This window comes from Zootoca vivipara, chromosome 2, assembly GCF_963506605.1.
Source record: "Zootoca vivipara chromosome 2, rZooViv1.1, whole genome shotgun sequence".
Taxonomy (NCBI): Eukaryota; Metazoa; Chordata; class Lepidosauria; order Squamata; family Lacertidae; genus Zootoca; species Zootoca vivipara.
Genome location: NC_083277.1, coordinates 76,183,276 through 76,194,597, shown reverse-complemented (window position 1 = coordinate 76,194,597; position 11,322 = coordinate 76,183,276). Strand labels below are relative to the sequence as shown.

Sequence of the window (11,322 nt, the reverse complement as noted above, 5' to 3'; positions counted from 1 at the left end):
ACAGCCTAATTCATATTTCTCCATGCAGTCCCATACCAAGAATAGCAGGGAGAGATAGTGGAAGAAATGACTGCAAAATCGGGATAGCTTGGATGTGTAAAACAGCTCTCACAAATCAAGCACAATTCTTTCTTTTCATCTCACTTTGAAGCAACATGGCCACCCCAATTTGGGAGGGAAAATTCACAAGTGGAAGTAAACTTCTGCACACAGATCTCCTTGCTGGATTGAGATCAGTGCATGCCACAGGATGGTTTACACACAGATCACCAGTCTGGATGCCAGGAGATTCTTTGTTGCTGTTGCTGTAGCTGACTACTGGAGCATGTGCACATGGTGAGGGCAAATGGGATGCAGATGTGCACCTATATCGCTTGCACATTAACGGCATACAATCCCTTTCAAGACTACAGTGTCTGGATGGGGCTGTACCTATATGACAGTGTGCAACTGAGGAGGGTTTCAGATGACCTTTTATTGAGCATCAATCCTGATTAGGTAATGCTGTTATTTAATAAACATTCATTCTGATTTGTTCATGGGGAGGTTAGATGACATTGCATCAAAGCAAGTGTTATCCCCCCCCCCACTTTCCTGTGCATTTTCAGTACGCTTTCCAGTGCATTTCCTTATCACTTTCCTTATCACAAAAGTCCAGTCTTCGGGGGGAGCAGGGTAATTGTGCAAGACTTCCAAATCAAGTAATTGTGAACCTGAATTTGCCAGGACATATTTTAATTAAAATAGCAACTGTCTGGAATCCCCCTAAGGCCATTGTCCTGGGTTACTTATTACCTACACATTGCACGTACATTTTCATTTTAATGGGGATCAATAGTTTTCATTGGAAGCAGTTCACATGATTGGCTGTGAGTAATTGAGGTATGTGTCATCTAATAATATGCATGTATGGATTGGACCCAAGGTGAAATTTTGTTACAATATGTTGATAAAAGCTTTTTTTTTGTTACATTTCTGAACTTTCAATATATCTCAAAATACAGAACAGTTTGTATTGGAACATGTGCTTCCAGTCCCATCCCGTCCCCCGTCCCCCCACTATTGCCCATCTCACACCATTCCCCGCCTCCCTCAGCACATGATCCCAGGCAATCAGGGAGCATCAATAATGTGTACATGCTTTCTGCTTCCTTGCATATAGTAAACCCTATTGTTCAACTTTACTCTGAGCAGCCCAGGCTAAGGAGGCCCCTTACCTTCTCCTCACTGTTGCTTGCCAGAATTGCCTGGCTGCTTCTGCTCACTGGAGTTGTCTTCATTGCTTTTCCTGTTCATGCCTTGCTGAGATCACACCTCACCCTCAGAGGGATGTTGTATGGGGAAGTAGTGGGAAGAGATATATTTTTTAAAAAATGATGCCAATGCATTGACATATTTATTGCAGAATTATTGATGCCATGATTGCATTGGGAAAATAAAATGCACAGGTAATGCACAAGCAAAAATACAAGGACTAAAGGCAATGACTGGATCTGAAACAGAATAGTATGCCATCGGTTTAGGTCCTGGAATGCACTAATCGACATTGCTACAATAAACTAATTAGTCTCTAAGGTGCCAAAGTACTTTTTGTCTTCTTGATGCTACAGGCTTAACACTAACTCTTTACAACAAATCTGTTGTTTTCCCTTGGCTTCACTCCCTCTTGCGCTGGCTTACTGAACTACAAGATTGGGGCAGCAGGTTCCCGGAGAAGTAACTGGAGTGTTGCATCCGTAATGATAGAACATGGAGTGCAAAGAAACTCTTCCCTATAGCTGCTGCCATTGCCCACAGCTACATTTCAAGCACTGTCAGCATCAAGGTGCTGATGACACTTTCTGAATAAGGAAAGCCAGGGCAGCCTTCTTCTAGAATGGAAGGCAGCCACCAAGTGAAGTGAGCTGCCGCCTTGCTTGTGTAAGTGCAGCCTGATACCAAAACCCAAGGAGATCAGTTAAGGCCTTTGTGGGGGCAGCCATTAAGAAGCACTACATGGAGACAAAAAAGGGATGCAGAGAGATGATGGACGGGGAAACCCAACATGACTCCTTCCATATCCAGTTTTAAAAATGAGACTTATCTACTTCCATGTCTAGGGGGAGTAGGCAACTGAGTAGTCAGACAGTGGTACTTTCCCTTGCCATCTGCTCACTCCCTTGATGACTATGGGTAGCTAGGAAAGTAAGCAGCAGGGAGAAGAGGAGCAGCAACAAAAGGTGCTGGTCAGTGGGATACTCCTTGCCAAGGCATGGCCTGCAACAGTTGTCCAGTTATGCCAACTGTTCACACTGGCCCCGAATGTGGGTTTAGCCTGTGTGCCCTTCAGTAAACACCTGTGTGGAAGCACCCTAAGAAACACACTGTATTTGTATTGTGAACCATAATGCATGGACAACATCTGCAAAGTCAACCATATGCTAGGAAACTGGTGTGTGTTCCTTTTTGCTTGTAGGCTCCACATGACTTGGAATGACCTCATGGTCCATCAAATCCAACATGTCAGAAATTTATGAAGCCTATACTAGCCTTCTTTGAAAGGGTATGCAGTTAGCATTGGCAATTCAGCCACCATTCTCCCTCTTTGACCAGGTTCCATTTACACAGATGCCGTGTCACACCCAGGTGGTTGCTTACGTCCCTTTCACCCATGGTGAGCTTGCAGGCTTCTTCTTCGTGAGGCCTTATAAGCCATCCTTTAATTAGCACAAAATCAGGATAAATTTTCTGCTTGTGCCCTTGAGTGAGGCAGCAAACCTAAGCCGACAAGTAGACAGTTTGGCTTCTTGCAGCTTAGTAGTATCTTTGGAGAGCTTCTGGGCTGCTAAAAGTCTACATTGCTGGAGGGAGACAGAAAGGAGTGTTGATCTACCCTTGCCCCGACCTTGCTCTGAAGCCGGGTGGGGGGCAGCAACAGATGCTGCTAAGTGTGAAGAAGTAAGAGATTCTTAACCTTGTCCTGATGGCTGTGAGCTGAACGAACCAGCTGGGCCAGGCTCTGTCCCAGCCTCCAGTGCTGTTTGCACCATCCCCTGCCCTACAAATTACAAACACAACACGTTCCAGTAGAGCCCGCCAGAGCATTCCTGACGGAAGGGTATGCCCTTGCCAAGCTATTTAAAGGCATGCATGCTGCCCTTTATTCTTCCAGCCGCCTGGACTGGAAAAGACCCGAGTCCTGTGACCAGCTCAGAGAAGGCAGGAGGAGGTGGCCATGCAGAGAGGGACCTGAAAGGGTTCCCTTGCCATTCTCCTCCTGCTCCTTCCCCAGCATACCATCCCTGTTGAGGAAACTGCAAAGAAATGTATGCCCTATGTGGTCATCATATTCTTGACCAAGGGGATCTACAATATGATCATCAGTGCAGCATGATGACACAGAAATGTTTGTACTATACATCTAGTGGTGCCAGTATCCTAGGAAGCACTCTGCTAACAGTTTTCCAAATTATGGTCAATGGTGCTGAAAGCTCCTCTCTCCCGTGATGATTTTTAAGGGTTGCCGGCTTGCAACCTGGACACATTTGCTTTATTTCTTATGGCTTGCCCTTCACCAAATGGTCCCAGGGTGGGTTACCAAAAAACAACAACCCAAAATTAAGACAATTAAGATAAGGGCAAAATGTACAAAAGAGCAGCACAGAACAGCAATATATCAAGGTTGGGGGGGGGGAAACCCCCGCTTAACCAAAGGCCTGGGTAATGAGGTGCATCTTGGCCAATTATCAGAAAGCATTCAGTGATGGTGCAAGATGCACCTCGAAAGGGAGGCCCTTCCACATTCCACAGGAAAGGAACTCTCATGGCCACCTTCTCTCAAAGCACAGACCCTTCCCTGCTGACCTTAACTCAGGCAGGTCTGTGGGAGGAGGAGCTTTCACACATTTGTGGCTGAGCCATTTTATACGGCTACTTACATAGTGCATTTGACATTCTTGGGCTGTAATTCTACTCCATTAAACTCAAAAGGAGCCTTTGTATTACCTTCAATAGGAACAGAATTGTAACTTGTATTTATTTCCCATCTTCTTAACATTCCTTAACATTCCATTTTTATAAATAACACCCTATACATTTTAAACATAAGGTATAGAATGAGCCAACTTCATTTGAAACCCTGTATGATACACACAAGTGGGTGACAGAGTGGAAGAGACAGCTGTTTGCGTGTGTGTGTATGGGACCTGATCACAGATTCCCCAAAATGACAAATGGGCACGATGACTTAAACCCTACACTTGTTATGCAGCCCCTGCCCTGAGACAAACATGAGATTTGAGTCTCACTTACATTTTGGCAGCCCTTGTCCCGTTTGTCAGAAGCCTGAAAGGTACACATACCTATGCAAGGCTCCAAGTATCTGATTGGCTTTGGGAGCTGTAGATTGATCCACAGAACCGATAATGATATATATATATATATATATATATATATATATATATATATATATATATATATATATTCTAGATATATCTAGAAAACACTCTAGATATATCTTGAGTGTTTGCTCACCCTAAAGGTAAATGTGATAGTCCTGATCTGGATCTTATTGCAGCATAAAGCATCCTAGCCTGACATCTTGCATCTGGGAAGGGAGTTATGACGTTACTTATGGTGGAGTGTTCTGAACAACAGATTTCCTCTCGTGTCCCTGTCCTTTCCTTCCTTCCTTCCTTCCTTCCTTCCTTCCTTCCTTCCTTCCTTCCTTCCTTCCTTCCTTCCTTCCTTCCTTCCTTGCATGGCCCAGGGTCACTCTACATATGACTTTGTAGTGCACCCTGTTCTGCTGTAGTGATTCAGGGGCAACTAAAGAGGCATGTACACTGCATGCTGGTGTCACATCTATTATCAGAAACACCCACCTGTGACTTTACAGATGCAACATCCTCCCTCTCTGCTTCTTCCCCACCCTGCTCTCTCTCACTACTTATACTAGTAGTGGCTACTAGATTTCCCTCATAGCCCCCAGCTCTCCCTTTCAATGAATTTACATCAGCTTTGTTGCAAGAGGCATTGGTACTACCTACGGCTTGCAGGTAGATGAAGCACAATATTCTGTTCCCACTTAGATGCTGTACAGATGAAAACCTGCCCTTAAGCTACACTAAGAGGTGGTTCACTAGAAGCAAGTATGAGACTCTCTCAAGAAGTAATAAAACCCTACCTATGGGGAAATGGATAACAAGCAGAAAATTTTGCCCTCTAAAATCAGCACCCAAAGCATAAGGCGAGCAGCCAGTTCTAGGACTGTCTGGCACGTTTTCACTTGACAAATGAGGTAGCTGAGCCATCTGGCGGTGAAACTCTGAACTTGCTGGTACACGGAGCATGAAGACCAAGCAGGCATGATTACTGGAAGGAACAGTTTTGTAAGCATGTATCCAACACAGGTAATATGATTTCACAATTTAAAAACAAAACTCAAAGCCATCTTGGAGTAGAGGAGCAACTCTTTATTTCTCGCAAATTAATGCAGTGCAAAACAGCCATTGTAAATATAAAGTGCCTTAAATATAACTGCAGGAGGGAAATAGCCCCTACAAACAGGAATTGGAGCAGGCTCATCATCTGTGGTTACTGGTGCCAAATTAAATTAGGAACTTTATTTAGGTGCATCCACAGATTGCAGAATGCTGCCAGCCACATGTAAGATTCAGATATTTCGCACTCAATTCATATGACTGGGATATCCCAAGATATTGCCATTAGTGTTGTGATGAGGATCAAGGTTCACATGAACACAGAGTAGCAACTGGAGTTTTAAAAAAAACCAAGGGAAGCTTTGGGAAGGAAGACCCACGCTTGGCTGCCATCCCACCAACCTCTCACAAAGTGGAGCGACTTCTGCCTGTGCACTGGGATGCACAGTGCGAACCCAAGGGAGAAGCTCTTCTATTAAGGGTGAGTTACAACATAATGTTTTCCACTTCCTTTGTCCTCCAGCTCACATAAAATGCTGTACATCAAAGAGCAATCCCATGCATTTTTCAAGAGCTACACCTGAAGAGCCCCTGCTAAATTTTTAAACAGCATAAGCTGCATTATCAGCCACACACAGGAGCATTAGTACATCTAAATGTTTCACATAGTCTTGATGGCTCAGGTCAATGAAGACATCGGTTTTCAGTGCTGGTGCCAAAAACATTCTGAGATGGTCGTGAGGACATGAGTGTCGGAAGGATGAGCATATTCTTTTGACTGGCGGCATGGAAAGTACATCTATATTTAGGCATACCTGTAGGCCACGGTGATCTCACAGGTATGGCTTCCCTCGCTCCAGGTTCTCCTGCTTATGCTGAAGACACACCTCAGTATCCTAGCCTTTGATACCTGAGATATATATTTTAAAGACTCACCCTCTTCTACTGACTGTATATTGCTTTAACTGATTTTAATCTTGAGAGGAACTCAGCGCTGCACCAAAGCGATCATTCCATCAGGACAAGCATTTTGGCTTGCCAGATAGAGCAACTCCTCCCCTCTTCTCCCCTCACAATGTTCTGGGGGATTATCCCAGATCCTCCCTGGGATAATTTTTTTTGGGGGGGGGGCACATGGGCATGAGGGGAGAGGAGTGGGAGAAAAGCCCCATTGCACAAACAGAAGTCCTTGCACATACTTCCACTTTACAGGGCTTGTTAGCCGAATCCCACCCCTTGTATTTCTATATTAAAACACACCCTGAGACCTTATGGAGAAGGGCAAGAAAGAAATCATCAACAGCAGCATCCAAAGAATGGGTGATGATATTCTTATCATTAGTCTTAGTTTATTCTTTTCTGTGCTTGTGGTAAAACAGCACAGTAGAATAATAACTTTCAGAAGAGGGTCTCCAGGTGGGGTGGCACTACTATGTCATCTTTTCAACAGGTGAGTGGGTCACTGTTGTTTACTGGGAGGGCTAAGGTGATGGGGAGGTTAGCACTGTTAAAATACACCTGTGGAGCCAATCCAGCATTCCTGCCTGTGTGTTTGCACCACACTGACCTCCCTACCAGCTCGCTCTCTCCCCCAGTAAGAAACAGACCCACCTGCCCAGGAAGCTAGTCTGGGAGCTCTGCCCCATCCAGCAATATGCATCTGCTCTTTGCATTATATTGTTCATAAGCCTAGAGAAGGACCTCAGTCCATGTTTCTTTTTGCCTTCACTTTTCTTTCTGAAGGAAAGCAAACTAAAAAGAATTAAAGGTCTCATATTCATAATGTTTTGTACAAACCAGACCTTAGGGTCTGGCACCTGACTTCCTCGCAACTCCAATAATACTTTGCATTCTCTCCTAGAGGTAGACAACTGCTCCACACCCAAAGATAAAAGTTATCATGCTTTCTCTCCTGTGACTTTGTTATCTGACTTTGCTCCAGATATTTCACCTTGCCTATCAGAGGATGCCTAATTATTAAATACATTATGATTCTCCCTCCAGCAAACATATATTACAGCACCTTTGCCTACTTTATTAAAGCTTTTTTTTAATCAGAGATCAAGACTGGGCTTAGCATCTTCGGAGGTGGCAGACATGCACATCAGTGGAAAACACTGAGCCAGTTTCTTTGGCTGTTTCCCCACTAACGTTGTGTCAAAAGCAGAACATCACTTCAACGAAAGCAAAAAAGGCACTCAATTGCCCTGTGACACATGATCTCTTTTAGGTGGCCTGCTGATGCCAATTGAGATGGTTATCCTGGGAGGAATACATCAGTCTGTTGTCCCTGTAATTTACTTAACACACGTGAACATCCCTTTATCAAGTAAAGCCAATGGTGTAGTGATCTTGAGCCTAAGGCTGCATCTGTATGAGAACATTCCCTCAAAATACTTGTAGAAGAAGCTTATCAGTGGTGTTAGGTCAAGAAAACACAGTTTCAAAAAATCAGCCCACTGTGAGCAGCCGCACACCCACATCCAATCACATCTTTTCAATATGTGCAGGACATGAATCCCTCCTTGGCACTCATGCCAATCCACGGAACTGCTGGTCCCTTTGCCTGCCTCTTTGCTCACTGCATGATATGAAAAGCTCCATGGAGGAAATTGAAAGGGCAGGTATGTGACAGCACAGCTAACTTCTGAAATTGAGCACTTCCTTATGGCTATGTCTGCGGCGCTGGATATGGCCAAGCAGGTGAGCCCCATCCAGGTGGTTCTGGGATAGGCACCGTCACCAAGTAGCTGGAAGGCACATAGCCCTTCTGGCCATTCACCTCCACCAGGCTCCACTCTGTGCATCCCTTCTTGTCATGAGGTTCCAACACAGTCACTGGCTCACCTGCTTGCAAGCTGACCTCATGACTGCTCCTGGCTGTGAATGGATAACCAGCAACTACCTGAGGAAAGCAAAGAGATTGAATGATAACACTACATACATATGCCACACAAAGGAGAAGGGAGAAACAAGGGCTGCCCAACCGCATAGGTAAACTAGGCTACCCCTCTGGGGTGAATGTCTCAGCTGTGAGAATATCATGGAGAGGTAGGCAGGCATATTGAAGTTTATGACACAGCAGTAGCTAGGTCAGCCTTCCTTGGCCTGGTGCTTTCTGGATGTTGTTGGGCAGCAGTGCTGACTTGGACCCCACACAGGTTCACTACTGGTTGCTCTGCCTCAGGCAGCAAAATGCCTTGGCCACAAGCCCATTTAGCTGGGTTATTCCAAGGCTATGCTGACAAAGTTTCTTCCACACCAGCCGAGATCATCTTTAAAACACAATACCCAGATTATATTGGGATGGTTGCACAAGTTTGCATATCTGAAATACAGATCTACCCAACAGTACTGCAAAATGCTTCCATCTGCCACTGCCCAGCCATATACACATGTAGGTACATATCCCACAATATGCTGGGAAGAAATGAATGAAAAGAATGAAAAGAAGATTCATTGCTGAAATTTCCTACTCACATGTAAAGCCTGTGTCCTGAAATGAAGTGCTGGGCTGGGAGCTTGGGGCAAGTTGTAAGGGTGATACACCTGTTCACCACCACCACCTGGGACTGACACCTGCATTCTGGGTTTTTGGTTTTGGACTAGATGATATGGCTGGAGTTTCTCAGGTGATACATAACCTCTTGGTCCTGTAGGGCACATAAAACCATTATGGTCAAGCTGAGCAGCAGGGTCCTCTCATTGGGTACAACGGTTTTCTTTTTGTTAATTTGGATTGATGGGTGGACTAGAAATACAGTGAAGAGAATGAAAGAGTTTGGCATTATTGGAAAGATTTGTAGTGGGCGGGGAGGGAAAGGGCAGGCGGAAAGGCACTGCTCTTGTGTGGGAGAGAGAAAGGATGTGTGGTTTGTACTAGTGGAAGGAAAAAAGAACAGAGTGGTGGGGAGGAATAAGAAGCAAGTGCAGGATGAGGGGTATAATGACCTCGGGAACAAATTATATAAAGGAAGTCAAATATAGCGAAAGGTGGAACTTGCAACAAGATGTGAGAAGGGGAGGATTTGGAAGCAATAGAGGGGGGGAATAAGTGGAGGAAGGAGTTTAATTTGGAAAGTACAAAGAAAGATTCGTAGAGTGGTAGGAAAACAAGTGCAGGAAGAGGAAGGAGGAAGGGGTGGAGAGAGGAGCAGTATTTAGAAAAGGACACAAAGCAAAAAGGGAAAGGATGGTTTTGGAAGAAAGGAAAAGGTGTAGATCAGGCATCCCCAAACTGCGGCCCTCCAGATGTTGTTGGCCTACAACTCCCATGATCCCTAGCTAACAGGACCAGTGGTCAGGGAAGATGGGAATTGTAGTCCAAAACATCTGGAGGGGCGAAGTTTGGGGATGCCTGGTGTAGATATTCTCTGACCCTGTTCTCAATGAGGCCCAAACAAGGAGCAGGCAGTTTGCAGCCCAGCCACCACCCATCCTCTCCGTCCCCCTGAATTTAATGGGCTTGCCACTTGCAGCTGGCCTGCCACTTTTCAGCTAGTCATCCTTTTTTGTTGTTGTTCTGGCCCAGGCAATTGCAGCAGGGTGGCTGCTGAGACAGGGTTGACCATGTACTTGCTGCTTTTTCTTTTTCTGCAGTAATGTGTGTACTAGACAATACACACAGAGCATTCTGGGAGCATCAAGCATGCTTCAGCCCAGCTACCCCACATGTGCCTAAAGACTTTTCCTCCTCCAGTATGTTCAGTTTGGTCACTGGGCTCCCTTACTTTATATGAGCTGCACCCCTGTGCCTGGGCATCCCATGACCATGAACAGCAAGCAGTGTAGCGGTCCATTTAGAAGTGCAGGAGTTCATAATGACAGATGCAATTGTCACACCCTAAGGCAGGGAGATCTGTGTCACAAGTACTGACCTGGCGAGGCCCTTGGTAGCAAATAAAAGGTTTGGGGTGTGTAGTTGCAACCCTTACCGTACCTCCACTATCCACCAGCCATCGGTTAGTGTTGCCCTTGGTGTCCCTGTCATGCAAGAGAGCCACAATCTGCCCCCTCTGCAACACCAGGTCCATGTTTTTGCTGCCGCTGGTGTTGCTTGTCACTTGATATAGCTTTTCTGGGCCATGTTTGCTCATGAGCGACTGGACTTTCCTCTCCTCTGCAGGGCTAAGAGGCTCCTGAAAAGACACAGGGAGAAGTGGGTCAGAAACATCTTCCTGCAGCCAACTCTGCAACCACGTTAGTGCACCAGAGGATGAGTCATCCTCTGCAGCCACATCCGAACTAAAATATCTTAGAAGATGAAACAAATCCTGCAAATTGAACCAGTTCTTTACAGTTTACTGCATTGAACAGTGGATTTGTGCAGATAACCTAGCAGGATATATGCTTCCTATGGGGTAGATTTTTAAAATAAGAGTTAAAATTGCAGCCGGGAAGCACTGAGGAAGCAGACATTTGTGGGTTAAAGATCATATATACTGTTGCAGAATTTAGCTGTGAATAAAAACTCTGAGGGGAAAAGGGGAAGGAAATTACAGTATTTGCATTTGCTTCTGTACTCACAGCTGTGCACCTTCCACAGAGATCCTCTGGGCAGTGGAATGCTAGTGCTAAGGCCTTTACAAACATTTATTTAAAGAAAAATAAATGCACAGTAGTTAATCACAGAATGCAGGGGATACAAACATTTTGCCTGAGAGACAGCCCACAATACATTTTAGTGTGCAAGACTGAGAAACTATAATGTTCAATTCGACAGTTTGCTTCCCTTTAAAGATATTCTGACACCTGCTGCTGCCCGCCTGATCCTGTCCAAGAGTTGGTCCTGTTTATGTTTTGTTATTTTGCCTTGGGATTCTTGTGGTTCCCAAGTAGTGAAACTCCAATATTTTATTAGCCGGGGGGGGATCCAGTTACTGCCTGAAACTAGGACATAAAT

At 45.1% G+C, this 11,322-nt stretch overlaps 1 protein-coding gene across 4 annotated transcripts in view; it reads right to left on the bottom strand.

The window, feature by feature from the left end:
* Positions 1–4,502: 4,502 nt before the first annotated feature.
* ARHGEF37 (Rho guanine nucleotide exchange factor 37) overlaps positions 4,503–11,322 on the bottom strand; it is a 47,807-nt gene continuing 40,987 nt past the window's right edge. For 2 of the 4 annotated variants that reach the window (XM_035105244.2, XM_035105242.2), the window contains exons 11-13: positions 10,360–10,558; positions 8,901–9,073; positions 4,505–8,325 (exon numbers count right to left, since the gene is read on the bottom strand). In XM_035105244.2, the coding sequence (XP_034961135.1) occupies positions 8,092–8,325; positions 8,901–9,073; positions 10,360–10,558 (606 nt within the window). In that variant the 3' untranslated portion in view covers positions 4,505–8,091. Of the gene's footprint in view, positions 8,326–8,900; positions 9,074–10,359; positions 10,559–11,322 lie in introns of all 4 variants that reach the window. The other 2 variants (XM_060271710.1, XM_035105246.2) reach the window with 2 other exon arrangements.